General features: G+C 59.9%; 3 protein-coding genes across 4 annotated transcripts; 1 reads left to right on the forward strand and 2 right to left on the reverse strand.

Annotated features, from left to right (window-relative positions):
* Nucleotides 1-369: 369 nt before the first annotated feature.
* On the reverse strand, nucleotides 370-4867 carry GARIN5A (golgi associated RAB2 interactor 5A). Its single transcript, XM_016205934.2, has 5 exons — nucleotides 4822-4867; nucleotides 4547-4647; nucleotides 4085-4215; nucleotides 952-1218; nucleotides 370-480 (listed from the first exon to the last, which is right to left on the reverse strand). Exons 1-5 carry the CDS (start codon nucleotides 4826-4828, stop codon nucleotides 456-458), a joined length of 531 nt encoding a protein of 176 aa, XP_016061420.2. The 5' UTR covers nucleotides 4829-4867; the 3' UTR covers nucleotides 370-455.
* Nucleotides 4868-5130: 263 nt separating this feature from the next.
* EMC10 (ER membrane protein complex subunit 10) lies at nucleotides 5131-10067 on the forward strand. 2 transcript variants are annotated; one of them, XM_087826856.1, is made up of 8 exons: nucleotides 5131-5250; nucleotides 6079-6151; nucleotides 7241-7350; nucleotides 7994-8098; nucleotides 8360-8541; nucleotides 8657-8750; nucleotides 9674-9760; nucleotides 9957-10034. In XM_087826856.1, exons 1-7 carry the CDS (start codon nucleotides 5137-5139, stop codon nucleotides 9758-9760), a joined length of 765 nt encoding a protein of 254 aa, XP_087682982.1. In that variant the 5' UTR covers nucleotides 5131-5136; the 3' UTR covers nucleotides 9957-10034. The 2 variants fall into 2 exon arrangements, with proteins under 2 accessions (XP_087682982.1, XP_087682981.1); XM_087826855.1 differs by lacking the exon at nucleotides 9674-9760 and having other exon boundaries at nucleotides 9957-10067.
* Nucleotides 10068-22473: 12406 nt separating this feature from the next.
* Nucleotides 22474-25585, reverse strand: JOSD2 (Josephin domain containing 2). The gene is made up of 4 exons (XM_016205984.2): nucleotides 25440-25585; nucleotides 23731-23856; nucleotides 22850-23044; nucleotides 22474-22769 (listed from the first exon to the last, which is right to left on the reverse strand). Exons 1-4 carry the CDS (start codon nucleotides 25583-25585, stop codon nucleotides 22670-22672), a joined length of 567 nt encoding a protein of 188 aa, XP_016061470.1. The 3' UTR covers nucleotides 22474-22669.
* Nucleotides 25586-25793: the final 208 nt, after the last annotated feature.

The following is a 25793-nucleotide window of genomic DNA, read 5'->3' on the forward strand; positions in this document are numbered from 1 at the left end:
GAGGCTGCCATCTGGGAATAGGTACTTTAGTGAGGCGAACCCAAAACCACTGGGAGGCAGCCCTCTTAGACTGGCTACCACGCGTGGGGACAAGGCAGGCCTGCTACTGTGGCAACTGCAGCAAGTCAGGGAGGAACCAAAGGCCAGGCTGGGAAGGCTCCTCTGGCAAGGGAGCTATGATGGAATGGGGGCACTAGGGCCCAGGGGTGGTCCCCAAGGAGGCAGACACCATGCGCGAAGACCACGCTGAGGCTGCTCTGCCAGGTGGCCTCGTGGAATTGGTGATGACGGCCAACCTGCTCGTGACCTGCGTGTTGGTTCTTAAGTGGCCAACCTTTATTAACTTTAATAAGTCATTTCTCCAGCCCTGAAGTAGGGTAGTTAGATCTCTGGTCCTTTGGTGACTTCAAAGACTGTTGGAGGAATCCGAGTCCCCTGAGTTGAGGCCTGCGGGTTCAGATTGGCCTCCACGGCTCGAAGCTGCGTGGAGAGAGTCTGTCTCAGGGGCCTGGACTGCAGGTGGAGCTGCAGGCAGGGGGAGCAGGTGTCTCCAGAGGAAGGGGCCCTGCAGCCCCCAGTGCACCCAGTTTCGAGGACAGGCGCCCTCCCCTCCCTCAGGCCTGACGGGAACTGGGTCCCTGGCCTGGCTGACCCCACCCCTTCCAGGCCCAGGCTTTCCCTCCCCAGATGCGCCCTGGAGGGAGGCTGGAAGGGGGGATGCCCAGTTGGGCCCGGAGACCCTGCCCTGCTTTGAATGCCGGCTGTCCCTTAGGCACAGGCTTCATACCCTTTGAGGACCCGGAGTCCAGGCCCTTGGTCACGTCCCTCTCGGACACAGGCATCCAGGCCCCCAGCCACCGCCTCCCTCAGACCCAGGAGTCTGACCCGTGTCCTGTCTCCGCATCCCCAGGACCGCGCCTCCCCCTCCCGAAGCCCCGCCCCGTCAGGTACTCGTCGCTGTCGTAGTCGCCGTCGTCCAGCTCCTCCCAGTCCTCCGGCACCAGCACCGAGCAGTCCTGCGCGAAGGGCCCGTCTCCCTGGGCCGAGGGGAAGCGCAGGCAGTAGATGAGCCGCACCCACTGGCTGAACTCGCAGTCCAGGGTCGCGCGCGGGCCCCGCAGCTGCAGGTAGCAGGCGCGGCCCGTTTCAAACTTGACCTTGAGCTGCCTTCGTACGATGTCGTGGACGTAGAGCCGGACGAACTGCAAGGGGAGCATCCTGGGCGGGCGGAAGGGGCGGCCGCAGGTTCGGACCTGCCCCGGCTCCGCAGCCCCGGTGCCCTCGGAGTCGGGGTCGCCGCCCCCCGCCCCCTGGGTCCTTTTCCACCTTCTCTGCCCCATGAGCCTTATCCACCCGCTGCTTCCATGCACCACGCGCATTCGTGCCTCCCGCGCGCCCTCCCACCGGATCCCCAGGCATGAAGAGACAGCCGCCTACTCGAATCCCAGCTCCGTTTGGATGTTGGTTCGTCATCGGACACGTTCGATGTCCAGCAACCAAATTTCTGACCTTATCCCCGCCCCAGACCCTCCTCGCCGTCCTGTCCTCGCGTTTCAACCACGCCCTCCCACTTGCTCCGTCAGACACGTGGGGTTGCTCCTGACCCGACTCTCTCACCCCCACCCAGTCCTGCCGCGGAAGCCTGGCGGCCCTTCTGCTACAATGTATCCAAGCTCCGCTTCTCCCGCCCCAACGCCGCCGCCGGGGCCCGCCGGCTTCGTTCCCGCCTCAGCCCCCAGCCCGCCTGTTCCCCGCGCGGCCGCCAGAGGGCGCCGGTCAACACTGAGTTGGCTCCGGTCTTTCCCGCGGCTCAGAGAACAGCAAAGTCCTCACCTGGATCCCGAGGCCCTGCAGGGCCTGCCCCCATCCCCTCCCCCTCCCTCCTGCCCTCACCTCTCGCCTACTTCTCGGCCCACTCCGCTCCAGCCACACTGGCCTCCTGTTCCATAAGCCTGCCAGGCTTGGTCCTACTTCAGGACCTTTGCACAGGCTCTTCCCTCTGCCTGAAATCTTCCTCCAGCCGTCCCCTTCATCTCTCAGGGAAGTCTGCTTACAACCCTTGGCCTATTTGCAACCATGTCCACGCTTGCAGACCTCCGGGTGGTTCCTGCCTGGTACTTCACTTTTATCCCATTGGGCAAATTGCCGTTTATTGTCAGCTCGCCCAGTAGAAGGTGAGCTGGGGGGCAGAGATTTTTGTCTGATTTTGTCACTGCTGCTTCCCTAGTACCCAGATTGACACATAGTAGGTTCTCCATGGATACTTGTGGAGTATTTGAAGAAATGACTTGTTCAGGCTCCCAGCCTGATGCGAGGTCCAACAAGGCAGAAGAGGAAACAAGCCAGAGAAGGTGGGGTAATTTGGCCTAGGTCACACAGCAGAGTCTGAACCCAAGTTGTCCATGTTCTTAACCACAACAATTAGGAAGCCACATATGCCCCCTCTGGCCCAGGAAGTCTGCCTCTAGGAAGTGATCTTACAGACACCCTCACACCTGTGCACATGGATGTCCCCTGCCTGCCACACTGTCTGTAACCCCAAGACACCAGACACAACCTCAGTGGCCGATTCCACCTATTATGTTCTCAGACTGGAAGGGTAACAGCTGACATTAATGGAGAGCTTACTCTGAGCCAGGTGCTGCTGTTCTAAGCACTTTTACTCAGTTTATCCCCCAGCAGCCCTGGAGGTGGGCTCTCCCCTTATCTCCATGATCCAGATGAGGAAACTGAGGCACAGACAGTAGGGAACTTGGCCAAAGCCAGTGAAAAGGTGAAGTCAGGATTTGAACTGAGGTCATCCAAGGGTGGCCTTTTGTTCAAGTATGTTCCCTACTACATTGTAGCAGCAAGAGTGGTGCCCCAGGGGCCCGGAGTTTGTCCAAAGGAGGACCTGGTGGCTGTACTCATGTTGATTTGAAATGAATATTGACCTCATGCTGGGGAGTGAGTAGAGGGAAAGTAGCATAGAGCATGTGCCTGCAACTATTAAAGGGCCAACACGCACTAGATGCCCATCAGAAATGGTCCAGAGTAACTCTAGACTGTAAGCTGGTTAGCAGGGAGGGCCAGGGTGAGTCTTGAGGCTGTTTGTGGAGCAAACTCAATGTTTTTACTTAGATGGTATGTTTATTGGGGGATGGGGGGTTAGGGGAGGGTGCTGAAGATTTTAAGGGTCAAAGCCCTTCCGCACCATCCTTAGTGTCCTTCCAACTGAAGGTCGTGACTCAGTGAGTAGTTTGAGATCAATTGGTGGAATACAATTAGCACTGAAAAGGAATGTAGAAAATGTCTGGTGCACCATAAGACGTCTGAATACTGCTTTGTGGAATGTTTTAAACTCACTGATGGGGATAAATAAAGGCTGTAAGTAGCCTTTAGTTCAGGTCAGAATCAGATTCTGCCACCAAGTGAGTTACAGAGAAGGCCACTGGCAGGTTGCTTCTCTAAATACACTACACCCATGAGAATGTTTTGGTATTTGCAGCTGGAGTTGGACGCAGGAGCCTAGGATGGGAGAAAAGTTTATTTTGTGTTATGTGTGTTTTATACCTTGGAGTGGATCTGCATTCTTCCACAAAGAATCAGAGACCTGAAGGGACGGTGTGTGGCGTGACACAGGAGTTTGAGCATCGTGAGGTCGGCAACTATGAGGAGCCTGAGGTTCCAATCCCAGCACCCCCCTGACCCACTATGAGACCCTGGGCAAGCGGCTCCCCTCTTTGGGCCCCAGTTGATCTCTTTGGAGGATGGGGCTAAGGGGCCCCACCATATGAGTGTGGTGAGATGATGATGTGAGTGGCCCAGGGGGTGCTTGGCATGCAATGGGTGCTGCAGATCATTCTCTTGACCCCTGCCAGGGTGTGGCTGAGGACTGTTCCCCCTCATGTCTACCTATTCCTGATTTCTGGCCTGTGGACTGCCCCGTCCTTGTTCTCCTGGGTGGCGGCAGCCCGGAGAGGGTGGGTAGCCATCCAAAGCTCCTGGCCCTGGGGGTCATCTGGGTGAAAGGAGGTGCTGCAGAGAGCCTAGGATGCCCTGAGCTGGGGGAGAAGGAGGTCTAGGCTGGGGTGGGGGCAGTCACCCAAAGAGCTGCAGGTGTCCATTCTCCTTGGCAGGGCCCGCCAGCAGCAACAGGTCTGGGAGGTCCAGGGCTGGACTGGAGGCTGCCACCCCCATGGTTACTTTGTTGGCAACTTCTCCTAACCTGGTTACCTGGGGCCAGGGGACAAGGGGAGGGATGAGAGGTCAAGGATCTTGGTAGGATTAAGGTTCATGAACCTAATGAATTAAATACCAAGATGGGAGTCAGATATCCTGAGGTCAAAGGTCAAGAGTTATACAGGTGTTAAGTCAGGGAAACTGAAGCAAGGGAATCAGAGGCCAGGTTTCATAGAGGAGCTAGAGGTCTGGAGGTATCAGGAAAGGGGTCAGTCAGAATTCCAGGAGGTGGACGTTATGGGGGAGATGTCAGAAGTACGGAGAGCTGGGGTTCCCCAAGTCAGGAGGTCAGGGCTCCGGCTCAGGGGGCCCTGGGGCTCCACACCTGCACGAAATTGCTCTCAAAGATGGGTAAGTCTCGCAGCTCGTCGAACTCGCCACTCTGAAGGTGGCGTTGGAGCCGTCCAGGCCGGCCCACGGGACAGGCTGAAACGAGGGCGCGTCCTAGGGGGTCCAAGTTCGGGAGTCTATTCTAGGAGGCTGGGTCGGGCACCCCCGGGCTGCTAGGGCCCAGGGCAGCCCGGCGCTGAGAGCAGTGTTCCCACATTGCCGACCCCATCTCTCACCTAGTCCAACCCGAGGCCTGGCTCTGCCTCTCACCTGCCATCCCACCTGGTCCCACTACACCTGCTCCACCGAGGGCGGGCTTAGGCTGTGCTGCTCCTGCACCCCTTAGGGCGTGGCCGCGGGCGCTGTGACGTCACAGTGCGGCGGACCGGGAGACGCCCGTGATTGTGCCGTCACCCGAAGGGCGGTGCCCACCCTGCTGACGTTAAACCCCGGGAGCGGGCAGGCGCTAGTGCGCAGACGCAAGGAGTCGGCGCAGGCGCAAGGGCGGTGGGATGCCGCTGTCCCTCCCAGAGTGCTCCGCGGCGCTCGGCTCTCTCGCGCATTGGCTGGTGGGAAGAGGCTAAAATGGCGGCGGCCGGTGCCAGGACCGCTCGGCTGCTCCTGCTCCTGCTGATGGCTGCCGCAGCCCCCAGCCGGGCGCGGGGCAGTGGTTGCCGGTCCGGGGCCGCCGTGCGAGGGGTGAGTACTCATTGTCTCGGCACAGGGGGCGAAGCCGAAGGAAATCGCGAGCCTCGGACTTTGAGGTCGGTTCAGGTGGGAACGAGGCCGCGCACGGCCAAGAGGGAAGAGAGGCGAAGGAACAGAGGAAAGCGAGCTTGCAGCCCTGCACCTGCAGAGGCCGCGCAGCTGGGAGGGAGCGAGAGGAAAGCACGAAGGGGCGGGGCTCGGCTGGGATCTGGGCACCTGCACGTTTGCTGCAGGAGAAAGTAGGGGCCAGAGTGACACTCAGGGTTCTAACGCTGGGGATGTTCAGTCGTGAATATGCATGAGTGGGTGTGGCCCGGCGGAATACCGGCGAATCAGACGTCGGGAAGCTAAAATGTAAAAGGCGGGGCTCTGGAGAGATTGGAGGGCAGTTCTGCCGGCTGAATATGCATGAGAGGGCGGGATCTTGACTTCGGTGATTAAAATCTGGAACTGGGGTTGCGCAGATGTGACGGCTAGAGTGGAGGATGCAGCAGCAGTAGAAATTTGGAGAAAAGGAGGGCGTGCATCCCTCCTTTGGGGCAGATAAGGTGAAAACGAGGGTACTTGGGTATTATTAGCTTGGAAAGGAAGCATAGGGTGTCTTTTAACTCAGGAATGTTTATGATACTAGGCGTGAAAATGACCCGGAGTAGTTGCCTCGGAAACAAGGATAGCTTGTTTGCAGGCTCTGGTTTTCTGGGGCGCGCGTCAGTGTTTGGATATGAATATGAAAATAAGGCTCCTCTCTCACAGTCTGCTTGTCCTGAGGTCAGGATGAGAGCTCTATCGGTCCTCACTTGGGGTCCTCTCTCTCTGCAGGTGGGGGTGGAAGGCCGAGAGGGTGAAGGCTGTGGCACCGTGGGGCTGCTGCTGGAGCACTCATTTGAGATCGGTGAGTCCAGCAGGTTCCTCACCTGAACACTTACCCAGAGCCCTGAGAAGTCAGGAACTCTGGTTTGGGCTCTGTGCAGTATGAGATACCATCCCTTTACAAAGCTTTGCCCCTGAGAATGTGTTTGCATTACACTGGGGAGGTGGGGGTGGGAGGGCACTAGAGAATAGAAACTGCCTTTAACTCTCCTGTAAGTGTAGGACAAATCCAATTCAGAAAGGTCACCGCAGCAGTAATAACCTCAGAGCAGATTTTTTCTGACCAGTCACCCGTGCCCTGCACTAGTGGTTAGATGCTCTACGTGTACTAACTCAAGCATCCTCACAGCAGTCATGCAAGGGAGTAGGTGTTAGGAGTGTCTCCATTTTCTAGCAGAGGAAACTGAGGCTCAGAAGGGCACCACACTCCATGGCCCAGCCTAAACTGCCTTGATTCAGATGTCAGTGTGGCCCTGGCTGGTGTGGCTCAGTTAGTTGGACATCGTCCTGTGCCCCAAAAGGTTGCCGGTTCGATTTCCAGTGTGGGCACATGGTCCGGTTTTGGGCTTGATCCCCAGTAGGGGGTGTGCAGGAGGCAGCCGATCAATGATTGTTTCATCATTGATGTTTCTATCTCTCCCTCTCCCTTCCTCTCTTATGAAATCAATAAAGACATATTTTTAAAAATCAATAAAAATATTTTTTAAAAAAAATCAATCTGGGGCCCAAACTCTGGAGGCATTTGTTATAAACACTGAGTCTGGGGCCCTCTTCAGACCTTCTGGGTCAGACCCTAGCATCTGCCTGAGAAAGCCATACTGACTGTGACCAGCCTGGTGGCGGGGAGCTCTTGGGCTCTGTAGCCCCTGTACTTTGCTGCTGGGAAACAGGCTCAGGGTGGTGAATGTCCCTGGGTCACCTGGCAAAGCAGAAGCAGGGCTTAGGAGCTGTGGGGTTGAGGCATCTGCCTGGTCTGCTCTGTAAGGATGTGGTGGGGTATCCCTCATTTGCAGGTGGGAAAATGGGGGCTCAGGGTGGGGAAGCGACCTGGTCACTGCAAGTGTTGAAGGGTGCTGTGGTGGGGTGCTTGCTGAGCCCAGGTTCCCTACAGATGACAACTCCCACTTCCGGAAGCGGGGCTCAATACTCTGGAACCAGCAGGACAGCACCTTGTCCCTGTCACAGCGGCAGCTCAACGAGGAGGAGCGGGGCCGACTCCGGGTGAGGAGGGGACCTGGGGCTTGGCAAGCAGGGATGACACATGTGCTCTGGAGTGTGACATGCATGCCTCAGGGTCTTTGCCCATGCTGTCCCTCTGCCCAGCACACCCTCTCCTCCATCAGTTTTCACACGACCAGCTCCTCCTCCTCTTCCAGATTCAGCCAAGACAAGTCACGGTCATTAGGATGAGATTTGGTTTTGAGGAGAAAGATCCCCACAATAGACAAGAGCGTTACTTCTCTCATAGCCCTCTTCATGGCCTTCTCAAGGGCTGTGCTCCTCCCAGGCCAGCTCAGTCCTCCCTAAGGATGGTGTAGGGAGTTAGTGGGGCTCCAGGAAGCAGGATAGAGGAGGGACTGAGGGAACAGCTCTACTTTAGGGAAGTCTGGAGAAAGCTGCCACAGTCCACTTCCACTCTATCCGTCTGACCAGATGTAGCTGCAAGGGTCCTGGCCTTCTCCACCAGCAGGGCCACCCCAGAAGGAAGAGGCCTGAGCATCTTCCGCTTGCTGGGCCGGGAGTGGGCGATGCTGGCTGGGTGAGACTGGGAAGGGCCTTTTTGGCTGTGGGCCCAGTGGCGGTCTAGGCTTGGAGGGTCTGGGCATCATCCCTCTCACCGCCACCACCTCTGCCTGCCCTGCAGGATGTGGCAGCCCTGAACGGCCTGTACCGTGTCCGGGTCCCACGACGGCCTGGGGCCCCTGATGGTTCAGAAGCTGGAGGCTATGTCTCTTCCTTTGTCCCTGCGGTGAGTCAGTGATGAGGACCTGCCTCGTCCTCGAGGGTCTCTCCAGCTGCACCCATGTGGTGGGTTCTTTGAGATGGCAGCAAGAGGGGGTCTTGGGACTGCGAGAGGCTGCTGCCCTTGGGCTTGTGCGAGGGGGTGGGTGGCCACGGAGGCTTTGAAAGATGCTCTGGGGCTGTGTGAGGGGCAGGAGGCTCTGGAGTCCTAGTGCCAGCAAGGCCTGGGCAGCAGCCCCTGCTCCCCCCTCTCCTGACACCCCCTTAGTGCTCCCTGGTGGAGTCCCACCTCTCGGACCAGCTGACACTGCACGTGGATGTGGCTGGCAACGTGGTGGGCCTGTCAGTGGTGACGCACCCCGGGGGCTGCCGGGGCCACGAGGTGGAGGACGTGGACCTGGAGCTGTTCAACACATCTGTGCAGCTGCAGCCGCCAGTCACAGCCCCAGGGTGAGGGCGCAGGATGGGGCTGCACAACCCCGGCCTGGCGTGGCCATACCCCTGCCTTTATGGTGTTCTCAGTGGCTCTGGTCCCTCACCCCATCTCCTTCCTCCATCCCCCCAGCCCAGAGACAGCGGCCTTCATCGAGCGCTTGGAGATGGAACAGGCACAGAAGGCCAAAAACCCCCAGGAGCAGAAGTCCTTTTTCGCCAAATATGTGAGTGGGGGTTCCATTGGCCCTGCCCCCTTCCCGACAAGCCCCACTCTTGTCCTGAGTGCCCCCTGCCCTGCTTCTCCTCCTCCCGGCCTCCTGCGTGTGGGCCTCGTTGTGTGTCCCCCTAGTACCTGGGCTGAGCCTAGGCCTGGATGGAGCAGGTGAGGGCTGAAGCCCGTGTCAGCTCTTAGCGCGGTCACGGGGCATCCAAGCTCAGTGCATGGCCAGCTCAAAGCTGGTTGTGCTGGGCACTGGGATGCCCGGGTTCAGGGCAGACTTAGTATAGGCAGTGTCAGTCTTGAATGGATGCCTGTTGGAAGAAGTGCCGTGAGGAGCACTGTGGAGAAGGGAGGTGTAAGGGCAGCTCTAGGAGGAGGCTGGGACAAGTGTCCGGTGGAGAGAATGAGGCCTGACCTGGGCTGGGGCCAGGGCTGTGAGGCTGGAGATAGGGGGGCAGGGCAGAGATTTTAAAGGAAAAAGGTGGTTTGGAAAAGATGGGGCTAGTGGGGTCCTCAAGCCAGGTCCAGGAGGCAGGCAACTCTGGGCAGGGGTATTTGGGGTAGCAGCGCTCTGGGCCAGGGTGCCCAGGAGGCCAGTCTGGAGCTGAGGAGGGGACAGGCCTGCACTGCCAGAGGTCAGAAGTTCAGGGTCCTTGGACCTGGGGGATCCCGGGCTAGAGGAGTCTAGTGCCGCCTGAGGAGAGGCCCCGGGTGGTGGAGGCTGATGTGGCTGGGGCCTTGGCCACAGGTGGGAGGGTGCTAAGTGCTGTGCCCCTGGGGCCTGACCTCAGGATAGCCCAACAGTTGAGTTGCGAGGAAACAGAGACTCAGAGAGGCCAAGAGCTTGCCTACCCTGGCTCTGCCCTCCCCAGTGGTTGCAGGACCCCATGGCCACCACTGGCCCTGACCCGCGCCCTCCCTCCTCAGTGGCACCTCATCCTGGGGGGGGCTGTGTTGCTCACAGCCCTGCGTCCTGCTGCCCCTGGGCCCGCGCCATCACCGCAGGAGGCCTGAGTGAGGACCAAGCCCCCTCCTGTCTCTGCCCTCCCTGCACCCCACCTGCCCTCCCCCCACCCGTAGTGATGTAGGAGACCCGGGCCCCTCTCCTCACGCGGCCTCCCCTTAAGCCAGCCCCCACCTTACCTGCCCTGGGGGGAATGCTGCTCATACTCACCTCCCTTCTCTCTGTGTCTCTCTGTCCGGCCCACAGTGGATGTACATCATTCCTGTCGTCCTGTTCCTCATGATGTCGGGAGCACCGGATGCCGGGGGCCAGGGGGGTGGCGGGGGTGGGGGTGGGGGTGGGGGCAGTGGCCGGTGAGGGTCCTGGGGACAGTCAGTGCCTGTCCTTTGCCCAGGGAACTTCCTTCCTGCCCAGAGTGCCCGTGTCCTTGGTCATCCCACAAAGGATTCGCTGGCCTCTCTCCAAGAGACCTTTCCCCGTGGGCCTCGGCATTGCTGTCAGTAGAGGGGCGGTTGGATTCTTGGCCATACTGCACCCTGCCTGCCCCCACAGCCCCACTGTCGCCTCAAAGGCTTCCCTTTGCCCACAGGCTGGAGCCCAAGCTCCTGGGCCCCCCTGACCTCATTCCTCATCCCCAACACCCCCAAGCCCTATAGTCTGGGAACATGCCAGTTCTCTCCAGCCTCTGTGCCTTGTTTGCACCCTGCCTTCCCAGCCCGCTGGATGGGCCCCTCAACTCCTGTCTCTCGCTGCCCTTGAGGGCACAGGGCAGGCCTGGGCTGGCTGTGGGCCCCTGGCTCTGTCCCTCCTGTAGCCCTGCCCTCGGGCCCTACTCTGCCCTCCTTCTGCCCAGGATGCCAGGCCCTCCATAGGCTTCTGCGCTTGAGGAAGTGATGTTTGAAATTAGCACAAAACAATATTTCGTGGAGTGCAGGGCCTGGGATATAAATAGAATCCCACCACCTGGGCTGTGTTCCCTGGGACACGGCACTAGGTGAGGACTTTGCTGTTTATTTCCCCCACCCTGCTTGCCTATTTAAAAGCATTGACGAGAATATATTGAAAAATAATATGTAAAGTTTTAAGAAGTTACAGCTCCCAGCAGCCAGATGCACCTGTCAACTTGGCTCAAGGTTGTCCTGCTGTATATATGTACATAGGCATTACTGAGCTTCGATGTTCACATTATGAATTATTCAGAAACCCCGAAACGTGGCCTCCATCGCCGTCATGGCTGCATGATGGCCCTCTTTGTCGTGTGGCAGTTTATTAAACTGTTCCCCAAATGTTCAGCACTTCGTTCTCTTCCTGCTTTATGTGGTTATAAACAGCCCTACAGTGAGCATCAGCAGCCAACCTCTCTCTTGTGTGAGTTTGAATTATTTCCTGGGGATGCGTGACTAAAAGTGAGACCACTGGCTGTTTATGAGCAGGTGACACATGAAGTTGTGTGGTGGAAAGTTCTTCCCCCATCACTTTTATTCCTGTATTTTCCCCCTGGAGAGTTTATGGAGCACAAGCCAATAGGGACGCTGGTGCTCTCCCCACTCTAACACAGAAGTCAAGTGGCACTGGCCTTGGTCTTTACTACCCCAAATTGTGCAATGTGGCCTGTGGTTTCTGGAAACGATTCTGCAGGCTCTTTTATTTAACCCATCTGAGAGACTTCATGGTGAGGATCTGGGACCAATTGTTGGACCCCCCTTTAGCTGTCAGCCATCTTTGCTCCCATTCAGGAAGGGATAACAGTTTCATTACAAAAGTGTCAGTTTGGCCCAATTCCTAGAAATAGGTTCTCAAGCAAACTGTGTACACCCAGTCCCACCTTCCTTTGTTTCCCATACAGTCCCATATGCATTTCCATGGCAACACAGGTGAGAATCTGCCCATAGAATGACTTGAAAACCCGAGAAGTCCAGAGGTTTAAGTTGGCATACAAGAAGCTTACTGAGTATATGACGTATATGTATGTATTGACTAGGAATAAAATATCTTTTATTTTTACAGAATTTTGAAAATTCTCCCTTTCTCCTTCCCCACCAGCACCCCCCGCCCCCATCCTGCATTCTAGTCACTGTCCACTTCTTACGGGGACCATTCCCATGTCTAATACAGCTGGGTTGCAGTTCCCTCCTCTGCCGCTAGGTGGAGATGGGATTGCACTGAGACTGTCTCTTGGGCCTTGTGTGGGCCCAGGTGGGCCCCCTCCACCGAGGGAAGTGCTGGGCAGGGGACACTGGTGGTCCTTTGGGAAGGTCAGGATTCCCACGAAGTCTCAGCCCTAGCAGATGCTGGTCCTCAGGAACACTGGGTGCCTATTTTCTCTGTGACACAAGAGCTGGTGCGTCCTCTCCACTGCTGATGTGCCCCATGCTGCCTGAGGAGGAGATGGGGGTGGTTAGGGAGGAGAATGGAGCAGAAAGGAGGTAGCTCTCTCTTCTCACTGCCCGCAGACTGGAGTCCAGCGATCAGCAGAGTGGAGAAGGAGCCCATTCCTGGCCACCCCAGGGAGGCCCGCCCAGTCCTGGCCCTGCCACTTACTTGCTGTGTGTCTTTAGGCAACTTGCTGTCTCTGAGCTTGTTCTTCGTGTCCTCCTTCCTGGGCCTGGGGCCGGTCTGGTTCCTCCAGGCAGTGTCCAGAGTCCAGGGCAGACAGGAAAGAGAAAACAATGGGTGTCACAAAGGTCCTTCCACCCAGGGCCTCTGGCCTGCCACAAAGCCCGGGAGGACCCCTGGGTGGACTCCCACCTCCTGCTCAGACCTTGGAAACCTCAGCACTGAGGGTACTGGGGAGGCAGAGTGAGAGTGGAACCCTCAGGGCGGGGGCGACGGGGGTTAGGCAGAGAGGCTGGGCGCAGACAAGGCACAGAAAGGGGAGGCTGGTGGGAGGGGAGAGCCCTCAGCTGGGGGAGAAAAAGGCAGATTCACAAAGGAGGAAATGGGATGAGATGGAAAGACGAGGGAGGAGGCAGCAGAGAACCTGGAGAGAGGAGAGGGAGAGGAGAGAGTCGGAGAGAAGTCAAGGGGGAAGGGGGAAGGCAGCCTGGGGAAGAGAGCAGGAAAAGCAGGCCGAGGGGAGCAGGGGAGGGGGCCACTCAGGAGGAGGAGAGACGAGGGGACGCCAGGGAGCAGGGCCGAGGGGCCAGAGAGAAGCCAGACATAGGGAGGGGGAGAGGAGAGGAGGGAGGAACGGGGGAGAGGTGAGGGGGGAGAGACCAGAACTGAAGGAAAGGGGAGGGCAGGGCGGGGGGCAGAGGGAGAGGGCAGAAAACAGGACGACAGGCCAAGAGGAGGCTGGAGAGAGGACAGCGGGGCGCTGGGGGTGGCGGAGGGAGAGGACCCTGAGGGAGCCGGGTGGGGACTGGCGGGGAAGGGACACAGGCGAGGCCGCCGGGGGAGGGAAGGGAGAGCCTGAGCCCGCACAGCGAGAACAGGCATGTACAGCGAGACCAGGCATGGCGACAGGTCTGGAGAGAGAAGGAATGGGTTCAGGGGACGGGGGAGGGACAGAAGTGTGGCGAGAGATCCCACTCGGCACGGGGACCTGAGCACACCCAGAGGATGGGAGGGGGAGGTCTAGACTGAGGACCGGGTGGAGAGAGGAGGGTGGGGGGATGGAAAGAGAGGGGGAGACCGAGGGAGGAGACCAGTGAGGCAGGTATGGATGCCACCTGAGGCCAGGGTGCAGCGGGACAGGTGGGCGGCTGTCTGCTGAAGTCACATGTCTAGGGCCTGGCAGCTACCCCGTGGGCATTTTTGTGACCAACGGAGAGGAAAGAGTGACAACTGGGACAACTGTACAAAGCCAGAGGTGTGACAGAGAAAGGAGCCCAGTGAATAAAGGGGGAGGGGAGGAAGGGGGTGGAGAAGCAGAAGGGGTTCGGGGAGAGACAGGCAGAGAGTGGAGATGGACAGAGATAGAGGCAGAGAGGAGACAGAGACAGGGAGAGACAGAGATAGAGATGAAGAGAGACAGAGAGGGAGAGCAGGGGAGAGACGGAAAGAGGGAGAGACAGGGAGGGAGGGAGACACGGAAAGAGGGGAGAGTAGAGAAAGACCAAGAAGGGGGTAGGAAAGGTGAGCCCTCCTCCAAGTCAGGGGTGGTGTCCCCTTGTCCCCTTGTTCCTGTTAATGATGAGCTGCAGACAGATGAAAATGTGCAGCTGGCGAGCCACTCGTCCAGGGACCTGGCAGGACATGGAATGAGTTTTATAAAGTGGAACATAAATCACAGGACTGTTGGTTCTGGGCAGGATACGATGTCACCAGCACGCAGAGTCTCCTGCCTGCCCTGTCTGCTATTTCTGCTATCTGCCTCTGACGGGGCCTCCCGGCTGCTGCAGGGGCAGGAAGACAGGACAGGGACAGGGCGGGGTGGGCACCGGGGTGAACAACTCGGGAGCGGGAGCAGCTGCGACACCAGGTGTGGGAGGAAAAGAGGCTGAGGGACAGAGGCTGAGGGACAGGCTGAGGGACAGGCTGAGGGACAGAGGCTCAGGGACAGAGGCTGAGGGACAGGCTGAGGGACAGGCTGAGGGACAGAGGCTGAGGGACAGGCTGAGGGACAGAGGCTGAGGGACAGAGGCTGAGGGACAGGCTGAGGGACAGGCTGAGGGACAGGCTGAGGGACAGGCTGAGGGACAGAGGCTGAGGGACAGGCTGAGGGACAGAGGCTGAGGGACAGGCTGAGGGACAGAGGCTGAGGGACAGAGGCTGAGGGACAGGCTGAGGGACAGAGGCTGAGGGACAGGCTGAGGGACAGAGGCTGAGGGACAGGCTGAGGGACAGGCTGAGGGACAGGCTGAGGGACAGGCTGAGGGACAGAGGCTGAGGGACAGGCTGAGGGACAGAGGCTGAGGGACAGGCTCAGGGACAGAGGCTGAGGGACAGGCTGAGGGACAGAGGCTGAGGGACAGGCTGAGGGACAGGCTGAGGGACAGAGGCTGAGGGACAGGCTGAGGGACAGAGGCTGAGGGACAGAGGCTGAGGGACAGGCTGAGGGACAGAGGCTGAGGGACAGGCTGAGGGACAGGCTGAGGGACAGGCTCAGGGACAGAGGCTGAAGGACAGGCTCAGGGACAGGCTGAGGGACAGAGGCTGAAGGACAGGCTCAGGGACAGGCTGAGGGACAGAGGCTGAGGGACAGGCTGAGGGACAGAGGCTGAGGGACAGGCTGAGGGACAGGCTGAGGGACAGAGGCTGAGGGACAGGCTGAGGGACAGAGGCTGAGGGACAGGCTGAGGGACAGGCTGAGGGACAGAGGCTGAGGGACAGGCTGAGGGACAGAGGCTGAGGGACAGAGGCTGAGGGACAGGCTGAGGGACAGGCTGAGGGACAGGCTCAGGGACAGGCTCAGGGACAGAGGCTCAGGGACAGGCTGAGGGACAGGCTGAGGGACAGGCTGAGGGACAGGCTGAGGGACAGAGGCTGAGGGACAGGCTGAGGGACAGGCTGAGGGACAGGCTGAGGGACAGAGGCTGAGGGACAGGCTGAGGGACAGGCTGAGGGACAGAGGCTGAGGGACAGGCTGAGGGACAGGCTGAGGGACAGAGGCTGAGGGACAGAGGCTGAGGGACAGGCTGAGGGACAGAGGCTGAGGGACAGGCTGAGGGACAGGCTGAGGGACAGAGGCTGAGGGACAGGCTGAGGGACAGAGGCTGAGGGACAGAGGCTGAGGGACAGGCTGAGGGACAGGCTGAGGGACAGGCTCAGGGACAGGCTCAGGGACAGAGGCTCAGGGACAGGCTGAGGGACAGGCTGAGGGACAGGCTGAGGGACAGGCTGAGGGACAGAGGCTGAGGGACAGGCTGAGGGACAGGCTGAGGGACAGGCTGAGGGACAGAGGCTGAGGGACAGGCTGAGGGACAGGCTGAGGGACAGAGGCTGAAGGACAGGCTGAGGGACAGGCTGAGGGACAGGCTGAGGGACAGGCTGAGGGACAGAGGCTGAAGGACAGGCTCAGGGACAGGCTGAGGGACAGAGGCTGAAGGACAGGCTCAGGGACAGGCTCAGGGACAGAGGCTGAAGGACAGGCTCAGGGACAGGCTGAGGGACAGAGGCTGAAGGACAGGCTCAGGGACAGGCTGAGGGACAGAGGCTGAGGGACAGGCTGAGGGACAGAGGCTGAGGGACAGGCTGAGGGACAGGCTGAGGGACAGAGGCTGAGGGACAGGCTGAGGGACAGAGGCTGAGGGACAGGCTGAGGGACAGGCTGAGGGACAGAGGCTGAGGGACAGGCTGAGGGACAGAGGCTGAGGGACAGAGGCTGAGGGACAGGCTGAGGGACAGGCTGAGGGACAGGCTCAGGGACAGGCTCAGGGACAGAGGCTGAGGGACAGGCTGAGGGACAGGCTGAGGGACAGGCTGAGGGACAGAGGCTGAGGGACAGGCTCAGGGACAGGCTCAGGGACAGAGGCTCAGGGACAGGCTGAGGGACAGAGGCTGAGGGACAGGCTCAGGGACAGGCTGAGGGACAGAGGCTCAGGGACAGGCTGAGGGACAGGCTGAGGGACAGAGACAGGAGAATGGGGCATTGCTCAGGGAAGACGGAGGCCAGAGGAGCTGTGGGGAGATGGAGGGTTATAGCTGCGCAGGAAAGGAGGGGACGGGACGGGTGGAGGGAAGGACAGTGCCCGCAGGACGGAGGTGGCGAAGGTCGGGGTTGGAGGAAAGAGTGGGGAGTAAACCAATGAAAAGGTAGAGGAGTGAGGACAGACAGAAGGAACAGGAGACCCCTGGGGGAGAAGGGTGTGGGGGACAGAGGGGCAGCCGCGGAGACGGGAGGGAGGTGGCGAGGGGCCGCGGAGCCTGTGTCCCCAGCAGGGCGGGAGAGGCCGGGGAGGGGCGCCTCCAGAGGCCAGCCGAAGGTGAGAAAGGGCAGCAACTGGGGTCGAGGACGGGGTGGGAGGGGAGATCCAGGGGAATAAGCAAGGGATGAGCCAGGGGACAGACAGGGTGGGAGGAGCGACAAGGCCGGGTGGGAGATGGATGGGCCGGAGAGATGCTGAGATGGGGCCAGTGGCCCAGGGAGAGAATGTGGACGAGACGGAGGCGTGAGCTGAGGACCGGGGATCCCAGTGGGGGATGTGGGTGCCCGGAGGAACCCGCGTGTCAGAGACAGACCCGTGTGAGCGAGGACCAGAGGAGGGGAGAAGAAAGAAGATTGGGGGGGGGGGATGCAGGCAAAATGAGATTCAGAGAATGGGAGGGAGGGAGGGAACCTGAGAGAGAGAGAGAGAGAGAGAGAGAAATAATAAGACTGAGAGAGGGAACCAGAGAGAGAAAGAAAGAAATAGACTGAGAGAGGGAGAGAGAGAAATAGACAGAGAGGGAGAGGAATAGACTGAGAGAGGGAGAGAAATAGACTGAGAGAGGGAGGGAGAGAGAAATAGACAGAGGGGGAGAGAGAGAAATAGACTGAGAGAGAGAGAGAGAGAGAAATAGACTGAGAGGGAGAGAAATAGGCTGAGAGAGGGAGAGAGAGAGAAATAGACTGAGAGAGGGAGAGAGAGAGAAATAGACTGAGAGAGGGAGAGAGAGAGAAATAGACTGAGAGGGAGAGAAATAGGCTGAGAGAGGGAGAGAAATAGACTGAGAGAGGGAGGGAGAGAAATAGACTGAGAGAGGGAGAGAGAGAAATAGACTGAGAGAGGGAGAGAAATAGACTGAGAGGGAGAGAGAGAGAGAAATAGTGAGACAGAGAGGAGAGGAAGAGGGGGCCACCTGTCCAGGAGCGGGGGAGGGAGGGCCGCAGAGGCTGGCGGATGGAGGGGCGGGTGGAGCGACAGACAGTGAGTGCCGGAAGGTCTGTCCCTCTGAGCCTGTGGCCTCGCCCGCTTCCCCAGGCGGCGGGACAGGTAATCCTTGCTCAGGACAAAGGACCCGGAGGAATCGGCGCCCGGTGGGCTCACTGCCCCTGCCCCTGCCCAGCCCTGTCTGTGGTGCTTTCTCCCAGTCTCGTCGGCCGCCTCCCTGCTCTGGGGGGCGGCTATTACTATCCACAAGGCAGAGACCAAATCGAAGCCCCAGTCTGTTGTCACGGCACCTCAGCACCTCGAGGAGAAGGTGATCGGCCCTTCCTCAGCGGTGCCCACTGCGACCCCTGGGACAGCTAAACCCTCTATCGGGAAGGAAACCCAGAGCTTCCAATGCTGAGAAGGAAGCAAAAGAGGAGAGGAGGCAGGTGGAGCGATGGGAGGCGCGGGGAGAACAGAGGTGGGAGGAGGGGCCTGTGTGTCCATTACCCAGCACACAGCTGGCGCTCAGCCGGTGCCCCTTCCCCTTCGGGTGGAGGGCACCCAGGGCCCGCCCAAGCAGAGCAGGCAGCCGGAGCAGAGTGGGGAGCAGGACCCAGAGAGGGTGTGGAACCTGCCAGGCACACAGTAGGCGCTCAGCACGTGGCCATTCCCTCCCCCAGGAGCGGGCGGGAAGGAAGGAGAGGAAGTGGAGAGGGCAGAAAGGAATCCAGGACGAGAGCGTAATGAGAGGAGACCGTAAATTCCCTGGCGCCCAGTAGGCGCTCAGTAAATGCTCATTTCTCTCCCAGGAGGGACCAGGCAGAGCAGGAGGCAGAGCAAGGAAGCAGGTGGAAGGGACCGGAGAGCGAGGAGAGTTTGAGGTGCAGAGGCAGTGTGCGGAGATTACCTGGCAAACACTGGGAACTTAATAAATGCCCATTTCCTCCAAGGCAGGGAGCCAAAAGCACGGGGAGAGCAAGCAGAGGGCACAGGAAGGGGCAGGGAGAGAACGGGGTGGGGGAGAGGCAAGGAGGCGTTTCAGGTACATTCAGCAGGTGCTCCACACATGCTGGGGGCGGGTGGGGAGGCCAGAAGGAGTGGGAGTCTGAGGGCAGAGGCCTCCAGGTGGCTGCCCCTCCCCCAGGGCCCAGCCCACCCCTCAGCTGCCCCGACTAGAGCAAGGACAAGGGCACACTGTCCTGGGCCTGGCACAGCCTGCCGGGAGAGGGGAAGCCCTTTGCTGTGCCTGGGGGGTGGGGCACCGCCTGGTCTCTGTCTCTCTGTCTTTGAGTGTCTCTCTGTGCCTGCATCTCTGTGTCCTGTAGTCTCTCCCACCTCTGAGTCTGTGGCCCTGTCTCGGTCTCTGTCTCTGGGTCTCCCTCTGCATCTCTCTGTCTCTGTCCCCTGTCTCTCAGTCTGTCTCAGCCTCTGTTTCTTGCTGTCCTCTGGGAGGCAGGACCCCAACCCCAGCCTTGGCCCCAGCTCCCGCCCCCCCACCGGGATCAGGGCAGAGGAGTGAGGAAGGGAAGGAGGAGGCAGAGGAGCCAGAGGTGAGGACAGAAACAGCTTTATTCAGCGGACACCACCGCAGAGGGCCCGCAGGCCTCCATCGGAGAGCTGGAGAGAGGTGGGGTCAGGGAGGGAGACAGACGGGCCGAGAGTCAGGGACAGGCCGAGAAACCGGGAGACACAGAAACAGGAAGGGCAGAGACAGAGGCGGGGGAGACGGACTAGGGGGAGAGGGGCGCAGGAAGAGTCAGATGGAGAGGGAGATGGGGACACGGGTCAGAGGGGGAAGGGAGGGGAAGAAATGGGGAGAGACGCTCCGGGAAGGAACCAGAGGTGAGAGAGACGTAGAGAGCCATGGGAGGCAGAGAGAAGAGAGATGATGGGTGAAGAGACAGGAAGGACAGAGGCAGAGAGATCTAGAAAGAGGTGGGAGAGGAATGGAGAGCGGGAGGGACAGAGGTGGGAAGAGACACAGAAAGACAGATGGAGAGGAGAGGGACTGAGAGCCAGAGGGGGCTGGAGCCGCAGGAAGTCGAGGCAGGACGCCCCCTCTCACCTGGCGTCGTCGTCGGCAGACCCCTGGGCCCGACCTGCTGATTTAAGGGGGGCCCTAGGGGCGGGGCGCTCGCTCCACAGCCTTATCTGGTCAGCCCCCAGTGCCACGAGCTAAATCGGGCCTCAGCTGTCAGCACTGCAGGGCAAGGGACAGCTGTCACCCCTCTGCACCTGCCAGACGCCCCAGGGGCCTCTCAGCATCCCTCCTGCAACCGGGCAGGTTCTGAGAGACCCCTCGGCGTCTGTGTGGGGCGCCCCCAATGGGCTGCCAGGCACCCCTGAGCCCCCCCGGGGCTCTCGACGGGCCGCAGCAGGTGGGGCAAACAGGTCTGCACGCCACAGGAGCAAACAGTAAACGCCCAATCCGTGCGCAGGCCCCGTGCCCCATAGGAGGGTCAGTGAGTGAGGGGGGCTGGGACCCGCCTGGACCCTCTCCCCCCCCCCCCCCAAGTGCCCCTCCTCCCTGGCTCCTCACTGGGACCATATTAGGCCACAGCTGCAAGGCACCTGGGGAGGTCACTCAGGGCCCAGAATAGAAGCACTTCGGGAGTCTCCGCCAGGCTGTCTGGGACTGGGGGGGGGGGGGGGGGGCAGGCGACAGGCACAGAGGGAGGAGGGGTCCTCAGAGGCCCAGGGGGACAGACTCAGAGAAACGAGCCAAGAGAGAGACCAAGAGAAACACCCAGAAAGAGACCAAGAGAGGGACACGGAGGGGGAGCTGGGTTCAGACACCCCAACTGGAGGAAGCTGGGCAGAGTGGGCTGTGGGGGCCGCAGAGTTGGGGTGTCTGGGACCCCAGCTGTTTTCTCTCCTGTGCTGTTTGACTTCTCACTCTACAAGTTGCCCTTTGACCTCTGGAAGTCTTGGGAACCAGAGCCCTCCAAGCCTCGGTCCCACCTCAGTGCCAAGCCAGGGTTCATGAGTGCGGCCAGCAGTGCCTGCTCCCTGCCCGCTTTGGGGTCAGGGCTTAGGTCCCTGGATGGATTTACTATTTGGGTGAAGCCCCGCCTAAGGCCAAGTGGGGGAAACACCCTGCTTCTCCCAGCCCACAACCTCCCTGTGCCTCTGTTCCCCCATTTCCGCCCAGCCCTAATGGGGACCCCACTTTTGCCCAAGCCCCTCTCTACCTGCTTCCCTCCCTAGGCTCACACATACTTCCTGCCTTCCAGGACAGGCCCTTGACCCCTGGAGCCATCTTCCTAGTCCCTGCCCTGATGTCACCCAGCCTGTCACATCCCTTATAGCCCACTGAGCACACTATGTCCCCCAAGCCCACGGCTCTTCTCTGTATCAGGGTCAGACCTCTGGGCACCTTCTTCACTCCCTCTCTCCCTCAGTCCAGAGCCTGCCAGGCTCAGACTGTCCTCTCTGTCCCCAGGGTCCTGGCTCAGGCCTCATCCTCTCCCACCTGGACCCTTAGCCCCATCCAGGGCCTCCTGGCCTTTGATCTGTCCAGCAGCCCCAGAGGGGTTTTTCTGCACCCAGGACTGACTTGCGCCCCTGCTCACAGCCCCCCACCTCTCACCTCTCACCCCTTATCTTGCCCTTGGAGGCCCCGGGTCTGGGCCTGGCTGGGATCCACCCTCATCTCTCATCACCTCCTCAGATAACTACCCTGCTAATGGCTTTGCTCAGCATTCCAGGACTCAGGTTGTTTCCAATTCTGGAAAGGGCCCCTCTTCCCCTCCCCCCTCTCCCCCTCCCCTCCCCTCCTCCCCTCTCCTCCTCCCCTCCCCTCCCACTGCCCTCTGGAGACCCTCCTCAGCCTTCTACAGCCAGCCTCCAGGTCCCCTCTCCTTCCTGTGGCCCCCAAAGTGCCCCATGGGACTCCTGTTAAAACCGCCCCCCCACTGGGATGGGGGTCTTCCAGTCCCTTTGCGTTTTTCTCCCACAGGAGAGCTGGGGTGGGCAAGCGCCTGGATCACAGGCCAGACCCAGAGCTGGGGCTCAGGAGACAACCAAAAAGGAGACAGAACAAAGCAGCTGCAGGAAGGGCCAGAGGGCCTGGGGAGGACACAGCACAGGAGGGGCCTGATCAGGTGAGAATGTGAAGACACCTAAGGGGAGCCTGTCCTTGCTCTGTTCAAAATTGCTGCTGCCCTGGGCACAGTCTTCCACCCTCCCCTCCTGCATGATCTCCCTCCACATCAGGCTCATGCCTGCCCCAGGGCCTTTGCACTAGCACTTCTCTCTACCTGGAATGCTTTTCCTCCAGACCTGCCCATGGCTTCCTCCTTCGCCTTCTTCCAGTCTGCTCTCAATGACAGCTCTGTGAGGCCCACTGCCCTAAGTGAATGCTAACAACGACACTGTATTGATTTGCCACAGCCCCTCTAACAAACCATGGTTTTCTTTAAACACTGTGGCAGTCAGAAGTCCAAAATGAGTCTGGCAGGGCCAGAGTCAAGTGTGGGCAGGGCCAGTCCCTCTGGGGCCCTGGGAGGGGCTGCTTCCTCGCCTGCTCTGGCCCTCACTTTCTGGCTCATGGCCCTGTCTGTCTCCAAAGCCGCCTGTCACATCCCTCCAGCCTTGCTTCCTTCCTCACGTCTTTCTGGGGCTCCTCTCCTGCCTCCCTCTCCACTTTCCAGGACCCTCTGATTCTCCAGAGACCGCAGGAGCCTCTCTCTGACCCAAGTGACCTTGATTCCCTGCAGCCTTCGTCCCTTTGGCCATGTGACTGAGTGTATTCCCAGTTTCTGGGGATTAGGGTGGGGCCATCTTCTGGGACCATTACTGCAACAGATGGAATAGAATTGAGTCAGGAAATAAACCCTTGCTTTCTCCCTGGTGCTTATCCCACCCGACACTCTAGATGGCACCCGTGTGTTGGCTCCTTTTCCCCTCCACTGGAACACGGGCCTCACAAGGGCAGGGAGGAAACAGGCCCAGGGGCTGTGACACAGGAGGCCACAGAGCTGGGAGGCAGCAGAGCCAGCAGCCTGGTGACCAGCCTCGCTGACAAATGGGAGTAACTGAAGGAAAGGGGCCCCAAGTCAGAACAAAACATATTTATTGAGGCAGCAGTGGCACAGGGAGCGAGGACGGGGTTGGGGCCTCCGCAGGGCCCATGAAGTAAGGTCCTGTCGTTGCTGCACAGGAGCTGGACTCCGCTCACAGGGACTCGCTGGGCAGGCAGCCGTGGTTCCCTCCTCTGCTGGGTCAGTCTGCCCGCAGCCAGCTGCCCTTTTCCTCCACCTCCCTGGTCACCACCAGCAGCACCTGGCACAGGCCCTGAGCCAGGCACTTCGCCAGGAAGGCCCTGGGTGGAGAAACGGGGAGACTGAGGCCCAGGGGCCTGGGCACAGCCTCTTGGGGTAAGGGCCCAGTCGTCCCCCTCACCTGAGTCCGTCCTCATCACCCAGGGCCTTGGGTGCCCGCAGCTTTGAGTCCAGGTTGTAGTAGACACCTCCCACCTGGCGCAGGGCCACCCAGTGCCGCCGACGCAGTGGCAGGGACAGCTGCCCCAGCGACACAGGAGAGGGCAGGTTGAGGATGAGCCCCAGCACCTGGGGCAGGGCCAGCTGGGACAGGGGCCTGCACGGGTGGGGCAGGAACACCATGGTCAGGGCTCAACGTTACTGAGTGTGTGTGGCCCAGGCTGGCGTAGCGGCAGTGGCCCCCGGAGCCACCCAGGACTCTCCTCAACCAGCGTACCCTTTGTTTCCTTCCGCTCACTCATTCACCCACCCAACAGGGGCTCATTCTTCACCATCCATCCATCCGTCCGTCCGTTACCCACCCGCTTACCCATCCACCCATCCATCAACCCCCCGTCAACCACCCAGCAGCCATCTAGCTTCCCATCCACCTTCCCACCACCACCCACCCATCCAAGCCCCCAACCACCATCTACCCAACAACCTCTCCACCACCCACCCAACTCTCCATCCACTCTTCATGCACCCACCACTGATCTATCCATTACCCATCCATTCTATACCACCTGTCCAACCCCCCAAAGCTCCCAGCCATCTAACAACCATCCACCACCCACCTACCCGTCATCCCAAATAGCACTCACCCACTGAAGCAATCAGCCACCATCCAGCCAGCTACTTACTCCCAAACTCACCCACCACCCACCCAACTCATTTACTCTTTACCCATCCACCATCCACCCACCTAACCACCTAGTTGCTGTCCACTGCCTGTCAACTAATCATCCACCCTTTTTCACTGTGCCAAGCCCAGCCCACATGAAGCAGTGCTTTGGATCTCACCTCCTTCTGTCCCACCACACAGTGGCCAGGCCCAGCCCCTGCAGGGCAGCCATGATCACGTTGACATCATAGTTGCCAGTGCCCAGGAGGCTGCGATGGGGGTTCAGCAGGGAGTCTGGCGCCAACCTGGTTGGAGGATGGTCAGAGCCTGAGCTGGGGCCTCTAGAAAGGCCTCACCTTCCCCACAAAGCATGAGAGTCCCAGGATGCTTGAGTCACCCAGCCTTTGGACTCTTCCCTCTTTTCAGCCCCAGGCCCTATTCTCCTGCCCCCTGACTCTCTCTGCCCTGTCCTCCAACCACACCTCCCTGCTCAAGCCCGTCCTCCTCTACCGGGACCCTCACCTAGCCTCTAGTCTCCCCCCTCCAGTTCACTTCCCACAGGGCCCTGGGGCTCTTTCCACACCTAGCACTGACCTTGCTCCCTCCCCCATGCTCCTGGCCCTCCCTGGTGGCCCGTCAAGAGGGTAGAGTCCCAGCCCTTCAGCCTAGCCTTCAGGGTCCCACACAGTCAGGTCCCTGTGGCCTCCCAGCCTCAGTCCCCTCCACCCCTTCCCAGCCACCTGTCCCCAGCCACATCTCTTGTGCTCCTGCCCCAGCCTTTCCTCCAGCTGTCCCCTGGGAGGGCCACCCAGCCACCACTTGTCTCTCTGGGCCCTGCCACCTCTGAACAACAGTACCTTTGTTCTCTCTCTGGGCCCTTGGTGGACAGGGCAGGGGATGAGTCGGAGGGGGAAGTTTGTGTATCATTTTTCTGTGTATCTGTTTCCCTTGCCCCCCTTGGGGCAGGGCTCATATTGGACTCTGGGTCTCCAGCATGGCCTTGGCATGAGAGAGTTGACCGCTCCCTGTTCTGAATGACAGATATAAGTCAGTTCTCTAATAACCAGTCTGAGGGGCGGAGACTGAGCCTGAGGATGCTGGGGGGCCACAAGCAAGAGGTCACAGAGTCACCTCTGGGTGGAGGATCATGTGGAGGCTTGACTGGAATGGAGAGACTAGAGGCCAAAGGGAAAGCAGGGGACGAGGGGGCCTAAGCTGGGGTCAGGGATGTGTGTGTGTGTGTGGGGGGGCAGGTGAGGGAGAGAGACAGTAAAGAAGTGTGTGAAATCTTGAACAGTGAGGAGGGACATTCCAGGCTGCCAAGTGGAGCGAGCTGTGCCAGCAGAAAGAACTGGCCATGCAAAGGCCCAGAGACATCACAGTGGGGCTCCATCCTGGAGAGGAATGTGGTTTTGGGGAGCAATGAGATATGAAGCTGCAGAGGCAGTTAGTGAGCAGAGCATGTAGGGCCTTGGGTATCAGGCTGCTGGGGCCTTAGGACTTCTCCCAGGGACACTGGGGAGCCACAGGAGGGCTGTGATCAGGGAAGGGGCAGGGGAAGCACTGGAGTGTGTATAGAATAGATTGAAGGTGAAAAACCAGGAGCTGGGAGGCCACAGGGGAAGTGGGGCCCAGGGTCCAGAGAAGAAAGGGTGAGGTGGGGGTGAAGGCCCAGATAAGAGAGAGTGAGGCTTGAGCTGGGGTGAGGCCCTGGGGATGGACAGGTTCGGAGGCAACATGTCCATCTCCGATGCGCAGGGGCCAGCCTAGGCAAAAAATGGGGCAGCAGAAAGCCCCTGGGCTCTGCCCCTGCCTCAATAAGACCCAGGGGGATGGTTCCGCCTCTGTGAGCCCCGCTTCTCCAGGGCCTCGGGTGGGTGACGGTCACCTCTTGCAGATCTCATCGGCAGCCTCCTGATTAAAGCGCTGCTGCTGGAGGACGTTGTTGAGGGCGTGGATGGCGCACAGCTCCAGTCGCTGCCGCTCGTGGTACACAGAGGGTGGTCCTGGCTGTGCTCCTGGGCCCTGGGACATGCCTCCCTCCGCTCCTGCTTGGAGGGCACGGGAGAAGGTGCTCAGGAGACCAGATTTGGAGGCCCAAACTGTCAGCACGCTCTGGGGACACCACCATTGAGGTGGAGGCTCGGTGCAGCCTGAGGGGACCCTGCTCCCCAGTCGCTCTCCTGGCAACAGGGTACCTCCATCCCCCATTCCTAGGAAAAGGCTCCCTTTTCTGCTCTTC

This window comes from Miniopterus natalensis, chromosome 18, assembly GCF_054644295.1.
Source record: "Miniopterus natalensis isolate mMinNat1 chromosome 18, mMinNat1.hap1, whole genome shotgun sequence".
NCBI lineage: Eukaryota > Metazoa > Chordata > Mammalia > Chiroptera > Miniopteridae > Miniopterus > Miniopterus natalensis.

Bases quoted from the DNA above. Each gene is read 5' to 3' on its own strand.
- EMC10 (XM_087826855.1), top strand. From the start codon at position 5,137: ATGGCGGCGGCCGGTGCCAGGACCGCTCGGCTGCTCCTGCTCCTGCTG. The intron at 7,351-7,993 runs GTGAGGAGGGGA...CCTGCCCTGCAG, and splicing joins AGGAGCGGGGCCGACTCCGG to GATGTGGCAGCCCTGAACGG. The intron at 8,542-8,656 runs GTGAGGGCGCAG...CCATCCCCCCAG, and splicing joins CCGCCAGTCACAGCCCCAGG to CCCAGAGACAGCGGCCTTCA.
- GARIN5A (XM_016205934.2), bottom strand. The intron at 4,216-4,546 runs GTGTGGAGCCCC...CCCTGGCCCCAG, and splicing joins TTGAGAGCAATTTCGTGCAG to GTAACCAGGTTAGGAGAAGT. The intron at 481-951 runs GTACCTGACGGG...CTCTCCACGCAG, and splicing joins GGCGACTACGACAGCGACGA to CTTCGAGCCGTGGAGGCCAA.
- JOSD2 (XM_016205984.2), bottom strand. From the start codon at position 25,585: ATGTCCCAGGGCCCAGGAGCACAGCCAGGACCACCCTCTGTGTACCAC. The intron at 23,857-25,439 runs GTGACCGTCACC...TCCTCCAACCAG, and splicing joins GCCGATGAGATCTGCAAGAG to GTTGGCGCCAGACTCCCTGC. The intron at 23,045-23,730 runs GTGAGATCCAAA...CCACCCGTGCAG, and splicing joins GTGTGGTGGGACAGAAGGAG to GCCCCTGTCCCAGCTGGCCC.